The following is a 25,136-nucleotide window of genomic DNA, read 5'->3' as shown; positions in this document are numbered from 1 at the left end:
AGAGAAATTGGTCTTACCTTGATGGCTAAATGTGGATTGAGATGTCTGATTTTAGCTACCTGAGGTATACTAGATGCTTTCCTAGCCCCCATGGCAAAGCCATAATGTGCATCTTCGAGTGGGAAGTCAGTATGGACAGACACTAGCACTGATTCACTTGATCCTTGCAATCGGTCCAATATATGTGTCCTAATTTTTCAGAAGTGGTGTTTATGTCTCAGTGCAGAAGGAAGCCTTACCAGTGAGGTGTTGTTGGAATGGTATTTCTTTGGAACTTTCCTCATCAATTCAAAGATAAGCTAGAATTGTTAACTCATTTGAGGGCCTGGTGTATAAAAATAGCTGGGTCCTCTCTCAACTTTGTCCTTATACAGAAGAGGGGTTCCCTGAACACATGTAATGCTGTTAAATCACTCAGTGCTGAAACAAGTGACTGCAAAGGGGGATCTCAAAGCTACATACCTGCAGTTGCAACCATGTTTTGTTCCACATGGTGCTAATAAGTAGATGAGAGATGCAGTCTCCTTAATCCTTTTATTGTGTCTACACCTAGCCTGGCCTTTCTTCATGTACCTTTTTAGACCCCCTCCTGTCTTGATATCTGACTTATAAACAGCTTTGAGTGGAGGGAGTCAACAAGATCTGTCAGTAATTTAATCTCAAATCATCAAGATATACCATGACTAGTTTGCTATTTAACCATGTTGCTCTGCACTTATCCTTTGAGTGCCACTTTTTTCTGTTTATTAAGAAGATCTTTAAAGCACATATCCTATCTTCCTGTGTTTAAATTATACATCACAAGTGCACTCTAATTCTTATTAGAGCAGTCAATCACTCCCTCAGTGTTAAGAGCAAAGATACTACTGCCAGAGTATGTTGTTTGAGCACTGACATATACATGACTGAGGAGTTTGGTTAAATACAAGCCATGGCATCATCTAAAAGTGAAAGGTTACATGGTGTATGCACTGAGAGTGTGCAGACACTGAGGGTAGAGTACCTGGCATCTCTGCTGTTTCCTAGCAAGCATTCATCTTTGAACAAAATTTTAATAGGCTTAAGTGACCATCAGTCATGCAAATCTGTGAACTGTTCTCTGTGGTAATTCACAAGTGTTATGTTGAGAGACTAACATTGTATTGGAGAATTACACAGCTATGTAGTACTAGGGGGGAAAATGGGTTTTTTCTTTTGCTGAAAAGCAGCTTACACATCTCAGACTTTTTGTAGCAGCTTCACTACCTCTCACTATGGTTCAATCTCCTCCCACTGCTACCCCAACAGGACATTGATTCAGACCCATCTAGACTAATTATAAGAGAAACAGGCACATCAGGACACATTTCTAATCATTCAAGATAATGTCATGGCCAACATGACATGAACATGATTTCTTTATTTGGAGACCAGTGGGGGAGACAAACGGAAGGAAGAGCTTAAAAGCACAATGTAGCATCCACGTAACTGATACCCAGGCAGTACAACCAGGCTGTACCCTTCAGTGGCAGCAAGGACTTTTTGTTATCTGCCCCCCCGCTGCCAATCTGTCACAAAAGTTTCTCCCTCTGGAAGTGGCAAAAGGGTAATATCTCTGGCTGTTTTCCCCTTAGTCACTGAGCAGCAGGAAAGAAATTGTTTCTCCTTCGTGTAGAGCAGCCAGGAAATTCAGGCCATTATTTCTGCCTCTGCGCTGTGTGCTGGAACCAGAAATAAAGCTAGTCTCAGGTGCATTAAAAAGGCTCTTGTTGAATGGGGCAATGGCAAAGGGCTGCATAGATAGATGCTAATTTGTGCTGCACATGCTATGGCACACAGTGGTTGCTGTAGCATAGCATGTTTCATTGACAGCAGGTGCACAAGGACATACATGTGCAAAAGAACAGTCCCTAATTGCTGCTGATTTTCTTCTTGTTTTATAACCTGCATTTAGTCTCTAGATCTCTTTTAACAAGCAGAAATTTGAGGTACATTATTTAAGGCAGTTTTAGAAAATGTGGCTACTGCATATTGAGAAGAATCAGAAGAATGAGGAAGGCAAGTAAAAGGGAGGAGGAAGAATCCAGGAATTAATCTAATGGATGACAAAAATAATGTGATATTCACTAGAGCAGGAGAGTAAAATATGGCCTGGAAATTAAAGTTCATATAAATGTACTTTGAATGACTGCTGGAGCTGTTTATTATGACACAGAATACACACTTTGTGATGGTCATTAATGGCCTTATAAGATGAGGCCCTGCTGCTAGATATGAAGGTCATTGCACCACCAGCAGCACCCCAGAGCTAGAGAATAAAATGAAAACTTTATTTACTGTGGCACAGTAAATTGGCTGCCCTGCCACAGTTGACTGCAGTGCCTCATCCTCGTGGATCCCTGCACCCCACCCTGCTGCATGTAATAGGTAAGACTGTGATGTCTGATGAGATACAAACTATGTTTCAAATATCAGAGAAGAAACAAAATACAAGCTTCTGTGGTTATAACTGAAGGGGACAAAGGGATTCCCTTCATGTCATAGTGATGTATTTTGATGCCATGCATGTGTTGCTAAAGGAAATGTATAGCCAAGTGTTAAAGATCTGAGCTGATTCTGGCTGAGCTGATACAGAGTACGGCCCACACAGAGACATTAATTGGCACCCCAAAGGCAGGAAAGTGATGATACTGTGGTGTTGCTACCGGATTCATTTGCTAGTGCCAGTGCAGTAGTTCAGGACTAATTTGTTCAGCACTTGGGAATTTTTACTCTACATGGTACTCACAGTGATGTTCATTTCAAGATGTCTGATTGACAGCCTGAACTAGATAAACTACTGGGTGCAGCCACTCAAACAAGCATGAACAGTAGATAAAGATGAACAGAAATCTTTGCAAGAACATGCATTTTCTACCAGAAAATCATATGGCAAAAGTGAGACAATTTGAAGACAAGTAATTTTTTTTTAAGTAGTTCAAAAGAGAAGCTCCAAAACCCTCATTAATAATATTTTATAATAGCAGAACATGATGTGCAAGGGTTCCATTTCCAGATTTTCCTCAACTTTCTGTTTAATAGTGAATATATGCATAGAAGAGAAAATAAACTGCAACTTTCAGGACTCCCCAGAGAGGCTGGTTACTTCTCTGGTCTAATAATAAACCTGGTAACAATGACTTTACTAATTGTGTGTAGTTGATTAACAAAGTACTAATAGTACAGTAAATATGCCACAGAATGCATCTTTTTAAGAAAATAGCTACACACCTACATCTTTAAATTCTTAGGAAGCGTTAAATATAAACTGCAGTGCATCTGTAGGTAGCAGGTGAAGAGTCAGATCTGAACTCTTGGCAAGATAAAGAAGCATCCTGCACTTATCGCAGTAGCGTCTGTGTACTTTGAATACTTCATTAAATCCATCTTTGGTCAAATAGCTACATGCTTGGAGGCAAAAACCTCCTTAATGTGTGCTTATCTCTGTAACATTCTGTACTGCTTATAAACATGTCCTCGGTGCCAAGATGTGTCAGTGTGAAAGAGATTACAAAACCTTCACTTTTTTGAAAGTATTCTTCGCTGAAAGGAGTTAGAAGCTGAGGCTGCTGCAGAACCTTCTGGCATGACCATTGTTTTTCAGAGCAGGTATCAAAGGTGCTGGCTAAGTGTTGGCATTAAGTGATGGATGAGTCTTTTTTTGAATCCTCTGTAAAAATGCAAGTGACATGGTTTAACACCATTTGTAACTTGAGGCTTTTCCTTGCGTCCATTTTTGCAGTTTCTCTAGCTTTTCATTAAATCACTGGCACATAGAGGAAAAGTTCAGGTGTTTCTTGAGCTGAAAATGATGGAAAAATTTTAGAGAATGCAGGAGCCTTTATACCTAGATTAGTCTAATAGATGGATTTTCCTGTCAGAAGCTTACAGCAGCTGATGTACTGAAGGTAAAATAAGATCAGAATCAAGATAGGGGATACCCAGATTTTCATACATCAAGAGGGTCTTAGAGGAGTTGACAGGTATTGCACCTGAAAGCTTATTTTGAGAAAAATTTGCTGAGAAAAAACATACATACCACCAGACTTACGACTATTCATCTCTATCACAGCCCTCCAAATACCTTAGATACTATTAACAACTACTAAGTGCTGGATGTTAGGTCATGTTCTCCAACCTTGCTAGTTTTTAAAGAGATGCAAAAGCCACCCCAAAAACAAATCAAGATTTTGTTGAAGTTTAAAGACATTAATACAGAATTTTTTGTTTGGTCAAGGAAGAAGTTTTGTCCTGACTCAGTATGAATAAATTTTTCTCTCACTTTCTCCCTGTAGCAAGCATGAACTGGAAAATCAGTCTTTACCAGAACTTTATCTTGACTCATTCCTCCATGCTGACAAGCTGGAGAAGCAGCTGTCACGGGTATACAACTTCATGCCTGCTGAGGAGTTTCTTGTAAAAGGGGGTTTGACTGCAGTAGAGGTTCTGCACTGTCTGATGGCCACAGAAGGCTGACACAGAGATTTCAGTTGTTACTGCATTGTATTCCTGGGAATAAGAAAGCAGTTAAAAATCGTAGATGTATTGGCCAGTTCTAGATGTTGAGGCCATCTGGGTGGCACGTTTCCATCTCTGCATGTTTCATGATGTGGTAGTTTGTTGCTTCTTTGTTTGTTTTTCACCTTCATATAATACACATGAGTTTGACTTAGATATATCAATGTCTACTTTAGTTTGTTTATATAGGATATATACTCTTCCATAGAGGTGATTCGCCCCCTTCTCAGGAGAGCAGAGTACACTGAAGGCAGTGATACATGAGCTCTGAGTATTTCATTGTGGAGGTCACACTTATTCTGAAACTGTTTTTCCTTCTAGACTGTTGGCTGTGATTATGAGATAAATTCCAACGCAACTGAAGACCAGTGTGGAGTTTGCCTGGGAGACGGCTCTGCTTGTCGTACAGTGAAGATGATGTTCAATCAAAGTGAAGGATTTGGTAAAATGGGTTCTTCTTTTAAACTCTTCAGTTAGTGAAGTAATTTCTCTGCATGAAAAGGATTAAGTACTTATTGCAAACTGGGCGATCAATCTGTGTAGGGAATTGTGAGTAGATATTTCACATTGAATCATGCTTCTGCCAGAAAAGATCTGTGATCTGTGCTTTTCAAGTTCACCTTGTCTAATAAAAATTATGTGAGAGACCAACAGGCCCTATGCAAGTTACACAGATAATAATAAACCCCAAAATAACAAATGCATTTACAAAATTAATGTAATTTTCCACCTTGGAAAATCTGGACCAAATCTGGACAGTGTGAAGCACCAAAAAAATGCTAGAGTGAGTGGTTTTGCGATTTATTTCTAAGTGTCATAAAGCTGATACCATTGGTTCTGGTGACCATGTGCCACCTCTTCCCCACACAGAACTCTGCACTTCTGGTTGCTCTAAAATTTTCTGTGCAATGCCTCTGGCTTCGAAGGGGAGGGAAGTAACTCCCTGCAGGGTTAAGTGAATCAGCACTTGGAGGACTGAGCCTTTCTTTACTGATGGCTCTGAGACATTCAGGCTTTAAGTTGCCTTGTGTGGAATGAATGGGAGACAGAGTCTAGAAGAGGGAGTGGGAGACTAAAACTGAATGAGAACCATGTTGTGACCTAGAGGTGGAAGAGACAGCCAGGATCAACAGCTTTGAATGGGAAACCAGGACAGGAGGGGGACAGGTGACAAGGCCCTCACTGGAGCATGTGCTTAGAGCAAGGTCTGTGGCTGAAGAAAGAGGCTGGTGCAGAGATGAGACATCTCAAGAGCAATAATTGTTACCATGCTAGTGAGGAGGGAGAAACTGTGGTGAAGGTGTGGCTTTGGCTGGCTGTTGGGTTTGTGTGGTTTTTTCATAAAATAATTCTGATTTGCACAAATATGGTTTGTGCTAATAATTTAAACTTAGTTTGATAAGGTTTTCCAAAGTCTGGGGGAAAAGTGATTTTAATGTTTCAGGTTTTTTCCTGTACTTGGATTTGCTTTCCTTCATTCTGTATCCAACAGGGGAACTGTGAAGGTGCCTGCAACCATGCAGCAGTGCAGGTTGTATATGTGTGTGAGACTTACAAAGGAAAATATAGAGCCCTCTCTGCTCCAATACTACTGTAATCAGCCAGCCTCTCATCTTTTGCTTCTGCTACTCTAAAATTCACTCTGCCTTTGACTGAGTGGGGGTTTTCCAAGGCTGCAGATGATGTGAAGTTTATTTTCAAATAACAATTTTACTAAAAAGATCCAGTGCTGTAACACATGGGAGGATAAGTGCCTCTTATTTTAATAAGGAAAAGTGTCAGGAAAGGTAGAGGTTGGTGTGCTCTTCAGCTTTGAAGACAATGTGTGAATCTCGCTGATGTTCACAGGTGTTAAACTAAGAATAGGACAATGGTTTTGTTCACAGTATCTGGCTTCTTTCTGTCTCTGACAAGTACTGTAGTGTTCTGTGTTGCAGTACGGGTTTATGGCAGAGTGACTACTGAACAATTTATGTAAACATAAAGACTTCAGGCTCATAAATTCAGTATAGATAACAAAACTGGACCAAAGCATGCTGCCTGTCACTGGCAAGAAAGATTTGAAGAGTTTTTTCTGTGTTTAATGGCACAGAGAAATACAAAATCAAAGCTAATATATTTTGATTTAAAGCTGTACTTAGAACCTAAGTCCAACAGGGCCTTTCTTGGGTCTGGTGCTGCAGCAATGAGTATTCTGTCTGTAAGTTGACTAAAGTGCCAGGTCAGACTAATGAAATACTAGAAGAGAGTTTTAATAATTCAGCCTTTCACTGCAGGGCATGGGGATCAGTTTTACCTGAAGTCTTCCTGCCTCATGTTCAGATAGAAAAGTTTTAAAATCTGTATTATTACTTGGATTTTTTGTCTTTCCTGTGGATGCAAAATGGGAATACCAGTCCAGGGGCTCCCAACACAGCCGCAGGGATGGCAGCATCATCTGTGTAATGGATTCCGTTAGAGTTTCATGGTGGAAAACAAATCAGAGGTCGGATGTGCCCAAATGGTCTCAGCTGTTGACACTAATATTAGCAAGTACGTGGTCTGCACCTTGTTTTCAGGAGCTTTGTTTGAAAGTCATTTAAGTTGCTTCAGCTGAACTCTTATCGCAGAAAGGTTGCAACATGAGCAGCACATTGAAAAGCAAGGTCTAGGCCTGAGCAAAGAAGTCGTAAGCTCTCCTGTTGTGAAGGTAGAAGTCTGCTTTTATTTTGAAGTAGAGTATTTGAAAGTCAAAATCCCTGTTCTTATTCATGTTGTTGTGAACACTCCAAAGAAGCATTATTGTGTACAACAGAACATTTGCAAGGTGTGCAAACTCTTTTGGAAGGAGAAGAAATTGTGCTGGCTGAATGAGGAGAAGCATTGGGGTAGGAGAAGGACTGAGGCACAAGGGACAGGGTTTCAGGACTGTGGGAAGTGCAGGGAGTGTGGAATAAATGGATAACAAAAAGGTGGAACAAGGTTGCGAGGACCAGACAAAGGGATCTGCCTGGGAAGGCAACAAGTGTTGGTCAGAAGGATGGGTAATTGTCCTGTCTTCACCTTTTGTGTGTTTAGGAGGAAATTAATTTTCTGACTTTCAGTAGCAAGGGGACAATGCATTTAAATTTGTGAAAATTAGGAAATGAGGCACTGTACAAAAGGGGTGGAGGTGTCTTACTTTGCCAGCCAGAAGGCAAGATTAGGTGCATTCATCCCTCCTGTGAAGGGATGAATTTTAGCAAAGTGATGGGCAAACAAGGAAACTGTGGCTGTACTTGCCCTAACCTGGAGGTTTATCCTAGTCCTGTTACCTCCTGAACAACTTGACTGGGACTGAATTGACATGTGCCATGGTCTCCCTGCTACCCCTGTTTCCTTTTCATGCAACTGAAGTGGAGACAGAGATCTGCTACATGCCTGAACCTAGCCCCCAGATGGAGTCTGGACATAGCCACGATGCGAATATTGGTCTGAGAGACTGGAAGGTCTCCGTGGATCCTCACTTAGGAGACTGTCTCTAGACTACAATATTTTTTCCCATTACCATCACACACTGCAGTGCTCCCTCTGTTTCATGGAAAGGCTGTATACCTTGACTTGCAAACCCGGTATGCCACCAGGAGCCTGCGCTGTATTCCTCGTAATATTCTTGTGGTAGTGCCTAGGGCCTGGCTTAGAGGAAAACCGTGTCTCAGCAACATGTATTTTTAAGAGAGAATCTCACAGATACAATAAACTGAAGAGCAGGGTGGGAGCTGTTCTGATAAGGAGAAATAGCCAGGTCTGATTATCATCTGATCTGCAATACTTTGCTAATCACCTGAGTGAAATTACTCCTTTCTCACAGCAATGGGAAAAGAGAAACAAGTTCTTCAGTTCTGGTAGAGCTGTGCCTACAACAAGGATTACATGAATTTATTCATGTACTCTTGCCTATGCTAGGAGCATATAGATTTAATTTTAATTAAAAGGGAAAGATTAATAGCATCTGAGAGTTGCCATTTCACAGGTGTGTGGTAGTACCCACAATATAGATGCTCCAGGATTTAATGAGCACAGCATGTAGGTTAGCTGACATTTTGACTGTTATTGAATCTCAGATCTCTAGATCCTTATCAGATGAAACTGTATAACCAGGAACAGTTACATAAACAACATCCACATGATTTTTAAACAAAAATTTATTATGTTGCGTGACAAACTCAAAAGCTTGCTGCTGATTAGCTCTGCTTTCAAAAGCAGATACCATTCACTGGGAATTAGTGTGAGGTTCTTGGAAATCAGGAGATCAAAACCAGGAGGGTCAGGGAGAAGGGAGTGTGATAGATTGACCAAATGGTAACATCTATCATGAGACATTTGCAATACATTTAAAATCAGGTTTATGAGCAACAGCAGGTGATTCAGACAAAAATAATTATACAAAAACTTGAGAGGATACAGATTTTTATGATACAAAAGAAAGAAAATTATGTTTTATTGGTTTTATACTTTGTGCCTTGATCAAATGTTATTCTAATTACATAAAAAAAAAAAAAAAACCTACTGGAAAAGGACACCAACATTGCAAAGCCAAGCTGTCAGGGCGTGGGACAATTAAGATTTTCCATGCTGTGTTAATTTGGCCCACTTGTGAGTATGCCTTCTAATCAAGTCTTTAGTTACACGATCACACACTGTGTTCATAACATGTCTCCGCTGCACTGAATGAATAGAACATTTGGGAGAATCGTTAGACCTTGGTTACTTATAATAGACCTAGACGGCTGATTTCCTATAATAGAAGTTATTCAGTAATCGTCTGGATTTTGTTATTCCCTTCACTTATGAAAGACTGAAAAGTTTGGATTTCCACAGTGGTGGAAAAGGTGACATCCAGAAAACTCTCCCTCTTGAACATTAATTACTGGAAAAACATATGTGTAATTATATATTATTAATGAATTAGGAAGGGCCTGAAGTAGATCCTTTTTTGTACTGTAAGCAACATATGACATTAGAACCAATACTTATCACCCCACCAAACTGCTGCAAAGAAAATTCAGATGTTAAAGACTTTGGGGCACTTATTGACGACAGCATGTAGTTGTACAGCATATAAGTACTGGTGGGTAGAAAGTGTTGATACTGAAGATCTCTTAGTATGCCAGCGTGGTTTATCTCACTCATGTGAGTGAGTAATCAAAGGTGATAAGCTTATTTCACAAAAAAGGTGAATGGGATGTGAGTCTCAGAATTTAATTCATGACCTCAGCAGTGTGTGATGAGAACTGGGGAACCACATATGTTCCAGTCTTGAAGTAAACCAGCACAAACTGCAGCTCACATTCCCAGGGCACTTGCTTGTAGAGCTGTCATCCATCCAATTTCTAAAGCTCAGCCAGGAGCAATAGCAGGAAAGCTATTGGAGTTTGTGTTCAAATTTCTATGTGAACTTCCTATTTTTACAATGCAGTATCAACAGCAATATCCGTTCCCTGTAAGGTGAGAAGCACAGAGCCTCATGTCATATACTGCCTGTGGTGCAAACAAAATTCTGTCATAGATGCTCTGGGTTCATTCTTAACACATATACCAAAAATATCTTTTTACAGCTAACTTGTATATATTAAGAGCTGATGAACTTCCTTAAGAAAATCAGTAGTTTATAAAAATGTGTTCAGCAGATCATAGTAATGTGAGGCATTTAAATAACATCCAGTTTTTTTGTAGCAAGGCTATCTATGGGAAACAGTCATGGAGAAATTAAATGACTTAAGGTGCATGGAATCATGTACATACCTGTACATTGGTGACAGATGAAAACACATGTTGCAAATAAAAGACCTTTCCCACAACAGACTGTTAACTTACTGGGGCTCCCTGGCATTTCTCCAGATTACTCACATTGCAGTGTGCAAGAGCCCTTGGGTATGGTTATGGAGATGTTGATGCTTATCTGTGGAGTAGATTTCCCCTGATGCAGCTCAGAAAATCGTTCACCTCCATATTCCTTCTAAATGTCATTGTCATTGCCTAAACCCAATGCATATTTGTATATCTCAATTGATACTGGAAAACCTGGCTTGGAACATCACACTATTAACTAACTGAAATACAAGCTCTGTGATAGCACCTTTCTGTATATTTTTCAAACAAAGCTGGTAATTTAATAATCTTATACATAACTAAAATGCAATAAAATTTTTTTTATTCACCTCCATGATACTTTCTTTTATCTTAGGATATGTTGATATTGGGCTAATTCCGAAAGGTGCAAGGGGAATCAAAGTCATGGAAGTTGCAGAAGCAGGAAATTTCCTTGCTGTGCGAAGCAAAGACCCAGAAAAATATTACCTGAATGGAGGCTTTATCATCCAGTGGAATGGTGAATACAAAGTGGCAGGCACGATATTTCAGTATGACAGAACAGGGGATCTAGAAAATCTCACTGCTCCAGGACCCACCAATGAATCAATATGGATTCAGGTAAATAGGAAATCACTAGCAGAACCTTCTGGGTTTGGATGGCAGCAGAATGTGCTGGGTCTCTGAAACCGAGGCTGAAAAAATACATAGATTTTTATATAAACCACTCTATTAACATGTTGTCTTGCAAAAATGAGTTGAGCTGTTTTGGAGAGAAATAAACACCTTGCTTGAGAGAGTTGTTCATCTAGTCTGAAAAAAAGATGTCCAGTATCATAGTCTGATGATTATTAAAGGCTAGTATGATCCAGTGCTGCCACTAGGATAGGGATCCTGCCAGCTGTAATTGGTCAGTCCTTTGTCCAAACCTCCTTGTCTCATGTGACAGCTTAGGCCAACACATGGCTGTGATGTGAACCAGACCCAGATGAAAAGTAACTATTTATCAGAAAAAAGGAGCTGATGTCAGGCTGTGAACAGTGAGAGCTAGGGAATGCTGATAGCAGTGACAACTTACACTGAGCAAGAAAATACAGCATTAGATAGATGGATTAATAGCTTATGGTAAGTGAAATGGATCCATTTAGCATCCACTGAGGTTGCTCCCTTTTGTTTCTTTTATGATGCTTTATAGATTCTAACTTCAATATAACCAGCTTCTGTTAATTCTGCAAAAATAGTTATAAATTGCCCCTTTGTTCTCTGAATATATCTTTCCTGGCTTGTTTGCCTGTGTATCCACCACACAATTAAAAGAAATATTAGGGGTGTTGATGGGAGCCACTTTCACACTTTGAATGTCTGGTGAGAAGGCACATCTAATGGGTGCTCAATCTTCACTGTCAGTAAAAAGGTGAAGGAAACAATTAGGAGGAAGAGTAGAAGTTCATTGCTGAAGTCTTTTATCCTTTGACCATGTTTTTCTTTTCTCCCTCTCATCAGCCAAATTTCTTGAGTGGCTCTTCACAATTGGAATTTTCCTTTTTAATCCAGAAACACTGACAAATAATATTAAACCAGTGTCTGAATAAAGTCTGTAATATTCTGACCTACCAGTTGTTTTGTAACAGCTATTTCAGAAGGGTAGGGAAATTATAATTTATAATGGTGATAGGCAATAGCTCTTAATCAGCAGCACATTTGGCAGTGCCTTGGATGGGCTTTGCATTATCTTTTCTTATTGTCAATAGGATACCAATTATGCTGACCCACTTACTCCCATTTGTGCTTGCAAAACTGAATGGCAAACAACTGTGTCTTAGAAAGATACATGTATGCCATTGTCGGCGTGCAAATGGAATTCTTGCCGGTCTGCTTTTCTGAACTGGTAGTAGGCTCAAAAACAGGCTTGCTTTAAAGCTTGCTGATTCTTCAGTTCTCACACTTAGAAAGCTTTGGGCCAGTAGATTATTAAAATCATAAGTAATTAAATAAACTACACTCTTTTTCCAGCTACTTTTTCAAGAAACTAACCCCGGAATCAAGTATGAATATACTGTACGTAAAGAAGAAAGTCATGAGAATGAGATTGGAGAGCCAGAGTATTTTTGGCAGTATGGAGACTGGACAGCTTGCAGTGTTACCTGTGGAAGAGGTAATTCCTTACTTCCTTTTTCTATTACTGTTTCTCTTCATTACTGGCAAATCTTGTCTTTTAAGTTATCCAGACAGTGTCCTCAAAGAGGTAAGGTTCTTTAATCTGCATTTGGTGGGAAATCGGATCACATGATTACAATTATGTATTTTGGCTTTAAAATAAAATTTTATTAAATCATTTAAGGCAAATAGGTTTCTGTAACACCTGTCCTGAAATTCTCAACTTCTATGAACCAAAATTAAAAACTAGTTTTCTTTCCTCATAATTTGTTGTCAATATTGTTCACAATAACGCTACTTCCCAGAAATACTAATCTATGACCTACTCTTGTTTCTCTACTGAGTCTCTCCAGTATGTTAACTACAAAAAATATTCTTAATTTCTGTCCTGCCTTGATAAGTAACAATGCTTTTTGTGCATTTCTCAGTAATTAGTTTATTTAAATCAGTCTTGAGAACATCTATGTCTTTCCTACTCTCAGTATAATGGCTTGGGAACAGCTGCAGTTACATTTGAGTTCTGTGCAGCATGTCAAACCAGACAAGCAGAATGATGACCAATGAGTAGGATCTAACAACAGGTCCAGAAGTTTGCCTTTGGTAACACACAGAAAATGCTAGCAGGGAGACTTTCCTGTATTTAATAGATCAGTGAGGTGAAGTTAATGCTTGCAGTAAAGCAACAATAATGACAAAAAGACTGAAGGTTTCTTCACAAAAGTAAAGGGTTTTATCTGTCCTTTGTGGGAATAATTTTTAAAAGATGAGAAAAATGTTGTGTGTAAAAGGAAGTCTGCACTTGGGGAGAAGAGATTGCAGCCTTCTGTCTGAATTAGTTCCTGAGTTTCACTGGACAGAACAGTCCTGAAGTTAGTATGGGAACCTTGTTCTTTGACCGTCCGTGTGAAAACTGTACAGAACAGTAGTAGATCAGTGTTACAGCCATTGGACACACAACATGAAATAAGCCTTTTCTCTTTCCAATGCTAGGGTATTGTCAGTGTTTTCTGATAATTATTGCTTTCTTCCCACAATGAAAGAAAAAGACAAATAAATGTTCTAACAAATCCAGTTGGGAGTCTAGAAGCAGTGATGATTACAGCAGTAGCAACTTTTTAATCTTTCCTGTCAGGGAAGACAATGCATTTTCAGTGGTTCAAACAACGTACATTGAATGGCCTTATTTTTGGAAGATTAAAAGGAGAGTTTTAGAACTGTAGTGTAAATTACCCCATCCCAATAACACTCCTGTATTATTAAAAAATATATATAATGGACATATCATAGAGATATTTACACATCCATATATATATATGGTTGTGCAAATATTTGTGTGGTTTGTTTTGGGTTTGTTTGGTTTTTTTTTTTTCAGAAGAATCTTTCAACACAAAATGCCATGTGTTTTCTGGTTAGCAGGAAAAAAAAAAGCCAAACAAAAACATTTTCTTTAAATAGGTACCCAAAACAAGTGTTTTGCTTAACTGCATGCTGTATGTTTTAGTTCTGATCCCTAGTTGTGAATAGTGTTTAAGGTAGCAATTGGCATGACAACAAAAAGAGGGGGGGAAAAGTGTTATTAGACTGTTTATTATGTCATTTTGGAGTTTTTTTACATTAGCTGCACTATTCCCCAGAACTGTTTCTCACTAAGTAAATTATAACCCTGTGTACTACCTTCGGGCTAAAGAACTGTGTGACTTGGCTTTGATTTCTAACTGCTACATGGATTGCTTAAATAAAGGGCTGCATGACAGACGGGTTTTTTCAGTTTTTATTTAATAAGTGGCTTCCCCTGTTTACTGTCTTTGGGCTCTTAATATATGTTTCTTGAGCTCACTGGCTTTTTCTTTGCATAAGTAGAAATGTTATGCTTCAGGCAAGATTGCGGACTTACTGACATGAGTTTTCAGGGGAACCAAGAGGTGTATCACAGTTCAAAAACTTTCCCAGTTCTCTGCGTCCTTTCATGGGTAGGAGAAAAGAAATTAATAGACCCTTTGGTCTCTTCCCTCTTAGATACATACATTTATAAAAGTAACTGAACAGGTCTAGAGGAGGATGTAATCTGCTAATACATGATGCAGTCAGGGTATTGTCACTTACTCCCTGCCCAGAAAAAAAGGGAAATCTTGGCACCAGGCTTCAGTGCATCACTTGAAGCAGGGGAGCTCTGATACTACAGTCTGTCTGCAGTTTTCCGCAGGTACGCGATGCTTAATCTGGTTGTGCTCTGGGCTGTCTGAATGTGGACCAACTGTACTGTTGTCGTATTAGCTTGTAACTGATTCTGAGCTATCTGGCCCTCCTAAGCATCACACTGGTACAGTAATACAGCAGGTTTATGCCTGGATGATCAGAGCATAAACACATCAGCAAAAATATCTGCAGCTTTGCTGCATAAAAGAAAGAGTGTAGCAGCAGGGAAGGTGTATTTGGAAAATGTTAGCTCTTCATCAGTACAGAAATTTGGAAACTCTAATCTTGCTACATTTAGCAGGGAATATGGTCATGATAGTGATTGTTGACCTAGAACCAGAAAGTCTCACATGGTTACGCGTTACTGTGGTCTGATCCCCCCAGGTTCAGTTCAGGACCAGGAGGCAGAATAAAGGCAGAACTGAATGTTCCCAATCTTGCTGAATTAAGCAACACCCTTCTCTGACTTCCACAGAACTTCCTTCTGGCTTTGAATGATGAGATTGATTTTATCTGAACATACGCTCTGTTTAGATTCAGAATTTATCGCCATTGGCAGTAACAGACCTGTTGTGCCAAATCTCAGGCATTTGAAGAGTTTTGAAAGGTTTGTAAGATAAAGTGCGTTGAAGTAGGCAAGATAATCTTCTGCTGTTGGTGTGCTGCATGACAAGTCTTACTGAAGATGAGCTTACAATGGGGGTCAAGAAGATAAGAATTATAATAATAAGATAAAATTATAATAATAAGATAAAAATTGCATTTATTTAGACTAAATGTAGTAGTAAAATAACCTTCAAGGAATTTTGCAGTTATCATTTAGTAAATAATAAACCAATAGGATTTCATGATAAAAGAGAGGGCCAAGAAAGATGAACTATTGAATTAACTTTGACAGCCACAGCCAGTGGGAGAAATTAATCCTTACCTAGAATTTTGTTCTCTGGGCAAGCTTGGACTTGCCTAAAGATCTGACACAGGGTCTCTCAGGACTGGTCAGTATGGTGGCAGTAAATCCGAGGGTACTTTGGCCTTTTGTAGCCACAGAGATCAGGACAATGCAAACAAATGCTTTCTGGAGCCAAAAGATTGAAGAGTGACAAATGGGGCTACAGGCACAGGAATGGGCTGATGCAGGTGTTAGAGAGGCTCTCAAATAAATTTTTAATTTTTGGTGGTTGGTTGTTTATTGTCAACACAATTAACTAGCCCTCTGCAAATTACATGTTCGAATGTCTGTGAGAGGAGAACAGAACAACTTTCTAGGGTTTAACAACAACCCAAAACGCAGAACAAAGCCCCACTCCTTAGGGTTTAATGACAACCCAAACCTCTCTCTCATTCACCTGACAAGTGAGGGCTCTCAACCTCGAGGACCTACTCAGGGCAGCATCCCGACCCAAAGCACCTCAAGGAGTTTCCTTGAGCAGCGTCCTGACCCAAGGGGAGAGTCCTCGACCCCAGCGTGCTGCTCTAGGGGACGAGCTCAAAATGGCGCCCCCAGGGGACTCCATTTATACCCAGCCAGATCTGATCTGTGGTCAATAGCGGCTCCCATTGGCCAAAGGCCCCAACTATCATGAAGCCCAGAGAACAAAGGCAATTAGTAGCTGCTACACTTCGGCAGCCAAGAAGCCCTATTTTCGTTGGGCAGGTGCACCTGCTGCAGCAGGAAAGCCTCATCTGTCCTAAGAGAAAAAATAGGATTTTAGCCCTATGATACATCTCCTTATCTAAGGGAAATAGACCTGGAAAAAGTCCCAGTAATGAATAATGTCTTTGTAGAGTGAAGCTGTCCCTTCTCAAAATTAAGCCAGGGCAGCTCCCTAGAGATATTTTCCAAAAGATTCTTGGCCTCAAGGTAGCAGCATGCCATGCCCTGACACATATCCTCCCCCAACTCCATTGCAACTGACAAAGAGAAGATGCAAATGTGCTCATGTTTTCCTTCATTTCCTTCATGTGCCCATGTCTTTTGTAGTCTCAAAGAGTGGGACTGGCCAGTCTACAATAACACCATTTAACAGGGGAAAATATTCTCTGAAAAATCAGTCGTTTCTGTAGCAAACATACCTAATACTATGTGCAGGGAGAAGGAGAACACATTGCAATACCTGATGTCCATTTGCAATGTAGGAGATAGTTCAATAACTACATTGCAATCCATTTCATGGCAAACAAATGCTGAAGGGGATAATTTACGGTAAAAACCGTAAGCCTTGCTCTGTCCTCACAGCAGGGTAGTTTGACTGCCATTTGCTTTATGCAGAAAGCAATTGCTTTGCAGTCAGGATGTGTGCACACTGGACAGTGTCCTGCAAACTGCTGCACACTCTGGCCAAGAGCCTGTCCTTCCAGAGCCTACTGTCAAGACAGCATGTAAAGCCCTTAAGCTTTTTTTAGGAAGATTAATTTAAATGCCTCAGTTTTCTTCAAGACCAACTACCCATTATTCTTTAATTAAATAATGGTCAATTAGAAATTACAAGTATAAATCCTTCATCCTTGTCTAAAGGCTTTAATCATGTTTCTTAGAACTAGCTGTGAATGGCATTGAACATAACAAGGAGCAAAGCGCAGCACAGCCGCAACTAAGGGAGGATATTGGGCAACCTCAACAGTTTACTTTTCCATAGATAACATCAGTAACTGGCAAATTTTCAAAGCTTTGCAAAAGAACTTAAATGTAATATTTGTTTGGGGGTTAATTGTTATGTGTTGTCTAAATCCTTCACAACTGTTATCAGGGCTACTTTGCAAAATTACCTCCAGGTGTTCCTGAACTGAAATGTAGTACAAAACATGTAGGATTGATTTTAGAAAACAAAGGTCACTCTATTTTCCTTCGCTATTATGGGTCTAAGTTCTATAACACCAAGAATGTAAAGGTTGGCTCTTGCATTGTGTACATAACTTGTGCATTCACTGAATATAATTTGCAAGTACCAAAGTGAACTCCATGCAGAGTATTTTATGCACAACTGTGACAATTACATGACCAAATTAGTTTAACAATCAAATACGCTCTTTTGCCTATGTATTTTGCGTGTTTGCTTCTGGTCCCTCATTTCTGTTGTTCTCAGCCTTAATTTTCCCCAAACTGAGGGCTATGCAGCCAACAGCTTTCTAATCTCAGTTTCAAAAAACTTCCACACCCAAATGATTTTAAACTGGCACCTTTTTTTTTGCAAACTAAGTGAGAAATCAGGAGCCGAGTGGGTCAACCTCCCATTTAAAAAGTCCTGTATTAGGGATGAGGTGACACAGAGAGGTAGAAGCAATCTCTGAGCAGATTTAGTGAAATCAAGAGCATTCTTGGATCTGACGTTTGTTATCCTTGGTTTCTCTTTTTGCTTCCCAGAAATATTTGTAGTTTTTTTCACAGAGCTGAGATGGTACGCTTCTGTGTAAAGAAACATGGGTGTGGGAAGGGCTATGGCGCAACGACTGCCGAGGTGAGCAGAAGGGAATGGGATGTTTGACTGCAGAGGAAAAAGCAAGATCTTTGCAGTGGAATTATGACCACAGAGACAGTGTCTTGATGAATACAGCCAGCATCTTTGTGCATGCAAAACAGTTGTCAGCATGGACTAGTTAGCACTGAGATCAGAGAGAAGTAAAAGAGGTGAAGGGAGGAAAACAGCTACACTCTCAGACCCTTATAGAAATCGAGTTTAGGTTTCCAATTTTACTGAGTTTTTAAGTATATTTAGAATTTTTAATCTGTGATTTAAGTAGGATATTACACAATTAAGTTATATAACTGTGTAAATGTTTGGTAGGGCAGGGTCAGTGTGAAGTGACTAGTTTTCTGCTTTTGCAATGTTTTCTAGTTCAACTTGCTCAAGCTAAAAACCAAACTGCTTCATTATGTCATTATATGTATACCTACATATATACGTGCGTGTCAATATATGCATATAGAATTCCTTCGAACTTTGGAACTGAACAGTCATGATGAAAAAGCTGTGCATTTATGGCTTCTTTAAATATATACATCCATCCCAGATCTTTCCAGATTTTGAAACTACAGTAGGAGTTCACATAACTTCCATAATAAAAATTGTTCGTGTGATTAAATTAGTTTATTGATGCCAGTGATCAGCAAATGTTTTATAAGAATGTACAGCCTTGAAACAAAACTAGTGCAAAGGTTTATAGTGGTTTTAAAGTGAATTACAGCAGCTGAAATGACTAAAAAATTTATCAGAGCAAAAGAGTTCTTCTCTTATTTGCATTTGTAACAGCAACATATCATGATTTTGAAAGGGACAGAAACATATCTCTGTGGACTACTTTGTTTACAACTAGCGGGAAGGTTGCTAACTATTCCAGCTACATCTTTCCTAGCATAAAACAGAGCACTGCTCACTGAAAGTCCTGCATTGAACCAAAAAGCTTTCTGCTGCTTGAAGTCCTCTAGGGACAGGAGAGTGCCACATCCAGCCATGCTGCAGAGTCATGCAGCTACTTCCACATCATGTACCCTGGAGCTTGAATGCCTCAGCAAAGAGTATTAATAGAAGCACAGGGCTGCAGTCCCTTAATCCTCTCTTCTAAGTGAAACTAATCCTTGTTCTAGCAAATCAACCTTCATGTATGACTGGAGGAAACTCAGTCATCAAATCCTGTGCTGTTGTCTGTAGTTGTCTTATATGTCTCTGTTGCAAGTCTGAAAGTACTCTGAAAGCTATAGCATTTCCTCCCAGTGTCACAGACCTGATGTCTTAAGGTGCTATAAAAATGAGATACAGGTTTCCATCTACTTTTATGGAATGATCCAAATACGCATAGAAAGTTTTTAATTTCCTTGTGTTGTGAGGCCTTTTTCAGTAATATCTGACTGCAACCTCCCATTCACACATGCAGTCCATGCTCAGTTCTCCGCCAGAAGTTACCTCTGTTGCTGTCTTTGGATTTCCTAGTATTAGAGTTGATACTCTGTTTTTTCTGTGCTTATTTTTATAAGTAGATTGTCAAATTTTGGAGAGGAAGAAAAATTTGAATGCTGTGAAATTACTTAAAGCAAGGTAACTGTAATGCTAGCAAGAAATTTTAGGAAATATGTTTTAATTGCCATATATGGGGACATTGCTGTATAGACAACATAAGTACATGTTGTATAGAGGAATATTTTCATATTTCCCAAGTATTACTGTCTATGTATTACTGTTCTTATCTTCCCAGTAGTTTCCCACACTAGTTATTAGGAGGTGTGAGACAAGGAAAAGCTTCATTCCTAAACTAAATTCTGCAAAATAGCCCAACACTTATCCCTGACACCATAGTAACAGTGCTGTTAGGCCCTTTGCTTTCCAGGAGAAGGATTAAAGTCACGGAGGTACAGTGACCTACCGTCTGCACAGTTAATTTAATAAGAATTAATAAACAAGGTTTCTTCAGTCTTTTTAGTCCTTGGATTTGTATGGGCCTAATGTCACTATTTTAATGCCTCTATATGAAGCTACAACCTTTCAAACTGTAATAGTATAATACTTTTTTTACAATGGGTTTGCAGCACAGGACCTGCCTCAAATTACTGCAAAACTGTGTGGAAGGCAAGCCTCTGGAAACTAGCTTCCTTTAGATTCACACTAGCGTAAGGGAGTATTTTGGTTCATGTTTCTTTCTGTTAAATGCATGGGAGTTTTTGTAACTGGAACTGTTAGGAAATAACCCAAATGGTATGTATGGGGTATCTCTGTATCTCTCATCATTACTGTGTTTTGTCTCTTGTGATGAGTGCTGTGTATTACTTATTTAGAAAACAAGATTTTCTTCCTCATATGGCATTATCATTTTCAGTCAAGATTTGTACCAAAACTTATTAAAAGTGAAATTCAGCACCAAGAGACACAGAGTTACAGTTTTGCTGATACGCTCCAGTATGGATTCTGCTTAAACAACCTTCCCAGAAGTACAAAGAAAAGATCAGAAAAATTACCCTTGCTGTGAATAGCTTGATGCTGCTGAGTTACTGTCTCTTATCTGCGAGAAATCCAAGAACCATTCATAGTCCTTAAACCTGCTTCACGGCCTGCAGGAGCCCTTTCTGAGGCTGACATCTAAACTGAGATTAAGGAAAGTGCTTTCTAACATGTTGCTTGAGCTGTCTGATCCAAAAGAGCTTTGCTTAACACCTTTTCAACTTCATTGAAGGATGCTTACACCTGACTTAGCCCAGGCAAGCAGCAAAACTGACTTTCACAGCTGGTACTTTATTCTGGGATGTGGAGTATGACGGGTGTGTACTCCCCATGCTAGAGGATATCTACAGATCATCCCCAGCCTACATGGATTACTGCTATTTTTTTTTTTCTTTCTCTTGCAGGGGTGCGGCGCCAGATTGCCCACTGCATGCGGAAGGGAAGCGGAGCGATCAAAAACTCCTTCTGCGACCCAGCAACACAGCCAAATGGGCGACAAAAGAAATGCTATGAAAAGGACTGTCCACCCAGGTAATGGATACTGGGAGGGCTCTGGTAATGCTCAATAGCAGCCTTACTCAAAGGAAAATGTTGGTTCTAATACCCAATTAGTGTGGCATCTATGGCCTGCTATGGTGAGAGCACCCAAGCATTTCAGAGCAAGGTAGCAGAAACCCAGTAATGGACAAATTGGGAGTGAGCTGCCCTAAGAGGTTTCCAGTGCAAGTTACTGAGCAGTCTGTGCTGGGAATGGCATAGGTTGCTGTCACATCTGTATAGATACTCTTTTTGTTCAGTTTAGGTGCAGGTGTGCCTGAAAACTCTGTAAGTTCTTATTTATTTTAAAAATCCTATACCTGTCTTAGCTTGAGTGATAATGTATTACTGTGTGTTCCAAAAACTAACTTGCAGAGAGGTTTTTTTAAGCTTTTTGATGCTGTTTTTCAGTATTTTTTGATACTCCTTTGTCCTTTTCTGAGGGAGGATGAGAGGAAGTGCCCACTTGTATAACTCTGACTATTACACCTTCTTTATAACACTTATTATTTGGCCCCTTCTTGTTTTTTCCTTTCAGCAAAGTGCAGCTTTCTTCATTCTGTGATCACATGGGAATAATTTCTTCCATTTGCATAACATTTTTTTAATTCATCTTCATCTCTGTTTTTACTGTTCTACCATTTTAGCAAGTAGGGTAAGGAAGACTAACCACAGCAAACATTCCGGGTGACAGCAGAACTGTGGGCTTGTAAAATAGGCACAGATTTGCTGGAAGGGATCAATCCTGGTTTTAGTTTCATGCTTTAGGTACTGGAACATCTTGCTTTTGTCTTTCAATGCCTTCAGAAGTTGTTTATCATGCTGTTCACAATGGTATACCAGTTTCCCTAGTAATTCTAGTTAAATCAGAATCAAATAGAAGTCATTACAATGATTCTTTTAAAGTGTATCACATTACATTTGCCAGCAGTGAATTTCATGAAGCTTTAATGTAAAAAAGTCTTCATGGCTGTTGGTTTTATTAGTTGTTTCCAAGTATCTTCAGAACATCATATGATGCCTCCTCTGGGGATTACATCTTTGTGCTTGCAGCCTCTATAAATGACTGTTAAAAGCATAAACTACCAGTATTTCATAATTCTTTATAGATTGCTAGAAAATCAGTTGACAGTAGATCAAGCTTATTAACTAGTTGACTAGTTAAGAGCTGAGGCTCTAACATGGCTTATACATGGGGGTGTTTTTTATTTGTAGCACATACAAACTGTGCAATTTATTCCAAAGTTCCAAATGAGCTCAATTTATCCCAAGCATAAATTCTCTCTCTCTCTAATACTCTTCCAGCTTCCAAGTGGTTTTAATTCAAGGCATTTCCAGAGGCTTTTATGGCTTGTCTAATCAGTAACCTCCAGTGGACCTCTCTTCCAAGTACTTTTCCAGGCTGCTTCTGCAGCCTTGTAAAAGTTCGTCATATACAACTTCCTCTGCAAGAAGTTCCACAGCTTTAATGCGTACTGTGTGAAGCACTACCTCATTTTAATTATTTTGAACCTGGCTTTCACTAGCTTCTGTTGGTGTCCCTCTGTTCCTCTGTTGGACGAGATGGCAGTGAAGAATGAATTCCAATCCACCTTTCGGAAGCCCTTCATTTTGTAGATCTGGTCTCTGTTCCAGGCTGTAGTCACAGTACGGGATTTAGTTGGTGTTTACTTTCCATGGCATATGTGTCACCTCTAATCCAGACAGATGGCTACACATCTTCATCTGAAATGCAAGACAGCACTTTGTTGGTTCTAAGGAAAATCTGGATGTTGGAGGAAGGTGTGACTGTCCCATATGGCATGATACAGGATAACTGAGAGTTCCTGTGAAGCTGCCAAAAACCAAGTGTTCTGTAGAGAGGTGGCTAAATTCTGTGCTAGAGTTGAGAATAGTGCTGTTAAACACAACACTGCAGGGGACCTTTGGTTAGTGCTGCAGCCATGGGACTGAAACTGTTAGATGATCTCACAGTTCCCAACAGTGAACCTTTTTTTTTATAGGAACTTCCTATCTAAAACAAGAAGGATATTCTCTTGCATAACCTCCCTCCTATGATCTGCTAAATCCCACATGCTAATGTGAAACTAGCTACTAGACCACTAAATCAGGATTAGATAATTTATCAAACAGTAGCTACAGGCAAAGAATAACATTACTATAATGTTTGTGACTCACAAACCAGATCCTATCTCATTAGTCCATTTCAGGAAGTTAATTATAAACTGTCTAAATTACAAGCTTCTGAGAAGACCAAGTCTTAACGTTCTTGTTTGTTAGCTGATTTGATCTACATTTATCTTTCCCACACTTTCTACTAAAAGATTCTGGAGCAAAACAAACAAAATATTTAAAATGTCGCAATACATGTATGCCACATGTTGACTCAGAACAAAATAGATGGCTGAACAGTTGAGAGTTAAAATGTCATACAACTGCTCATGTAAAACTTGAGTGATATTGCTCAGCAGGAGCGCAGCAAGACTAGGATAAATGCATGCTTTTTTCCACATTATGCTATGGAAAATGGTTTCCAGTTCTGTGTTTCTTTGGTAGACAGGTATTTAGCTCCATAGGTGTTAATGATAAAAATCAGTGGATACTACTTGAAGAAGAGTAAGATTTTAACTACTCACAGTATTGTGAATAAAAGTTTTGCTCTCCCTTGTAAAGAAAATTGCCTCGAGCCTTTTTAACCTGACTACCCACTTGAACAGAGTAACCATAAATGTGTTATTTTACAAGTACTTGGGATCTTCTGCTTTTTATCGACTTTTACTGTATTGTCCTACTTCCAGACTGATTAATAGAGTCCAACAGCATAAGAATAGGAAATCTTATTTCTGTTATAATACAGAGAGTGAAAACCAGTTCCCTGTTGGTATCTGCTGTGCCTGATGCTGTACAAGTACATAGTAAAAGAAGACAGTCTTTCTTTAGGTGTGGCACAATATGGTGGGAGGGAGGGAACATTCAGTCCCATAGGCATAAATACAGCAAACTTGGGTTCCAAAATCCCATGCTACTACTTTTTAAACGGGATCCACACTTTGTTCAGCTCACATCATCTGGGTATAGATTAGGACTGTATAATGGAGAAGGCTGTTGGGTCCTGACGTAATTGTTCCAGACCTTCGAAACTCAGTGTGGGAGGAAAGGGGATAGGTCTCATTTAAGGCAGCTGAATGCCACTTGAGGGAATCAGATTTTCTCCCCACCTCTGTTCCAGGCTGTATTGCAGAATAGCTGAGCACTCACAGCTGCAACTGAAAACTGAGATTATGCTTTCACCAGGCAGACTGCTGTCTAGTTCAATAGCCTCAGGAAGATTAGTGCTCACACAAATTAATTACCCAAATCATGCATTTTGCTTCCTTGTTTGTTACCACAATCTCTCCATGCCATGCCTGCCTGTGGAGATAAGACAGTCCTGGTACTTTGCAGGGACCAGGTGATGCATTAATATTTAAGAGCCACTCAGTTGCTGTAGTGGTAAATGCCATCAGAAATCAGAGGTAGGAACAAGTATTGGACGGTGACTCCCATCAGGCTTCAGTTTCCACCAACTTGTCCCAGTCTCTCACCACAGTCAGCACAGCTACCTACTAGTTTTCTTCCCCATATCCCTTTCTTTGCCAAACATTCTCGCTATATGTGTGATTTAAAGAAAGCCTTGTTTATAAACTGCGCAAAGATAAGTCTGTCTGGCAGTGCCCTCCACTCTTTAGCTTACAGCTGCAAGGTCTGACAGCTTGGTCATTTCAACTTAAAAGTTGCACGTTTGGATCTTGGATTGCTGTCTCAATTCTGGATGTGTGCTCAGCGGTCACCTCCAATTTGGTTATGCCTCTGCAGTGTGAGGATACAGCAGAAGCTCCAAGATAAATAGAGTTTGGCAAAGCAGTCACTCAGGTGCTGCTCCCTTCTGCGTGGCCCAGGACCTGCTTTGGGGCA

At 39.7% G+C, this 25,136-nt stretch overlaps 1 protein-coding gene across 1 annotated transcript in view; it reads left to right on the top strand.

Annotated features, from left to right (window-relative positions):
* ADAMTS12 (ADAM metallopeptidase with thrombospondin type 1 motif 12) overlaps positions 1 to 25,136 on the top strand; it is a 172,316-nt gene that overhangs the window by 121,194 nt on the left and 25,986 nt on the right. The window contains exons 14-17 of the mRNA XM_074812055.1: positions 4,858 to 4,978; positions 10,742 to 10,986; positions 12,379 to 12,520; positions 21,050 to 21,176. Coding sequence (XP_074668156.1) covers positions 4,858 to 4,978; positions 10,742 to 10,986; positions 12,379 to 12,520; positions 21,050 to 21,176 — 635 coding nt within the window. The remainder of the gene's footprint in view (positions 1 to 4,857; positions 4,979 to 10,741; positions 10,987 to 12,378; positions 12,521 to 21,049; positions 21,177 to 25,136) is intronic.

Source organism: Strix aluco, chromosome Z (genome assembly GCF_031877795.1).
Source record: "Strix aluco isolate bStrAlu1 chromosome Z, bStrAlu1.hap1, whole genome shotgun sequence".
NCBI lineage: Eukaryota > Metazoa > Chordata > Aves > Strigiformes > Strigidae > Strix > Strix aluco.
The sequence above is the reverse complement of the archived record's forward strand: the minus strand, read 5'-3'. Positions and strand labels throughout refer to the sequence as shown.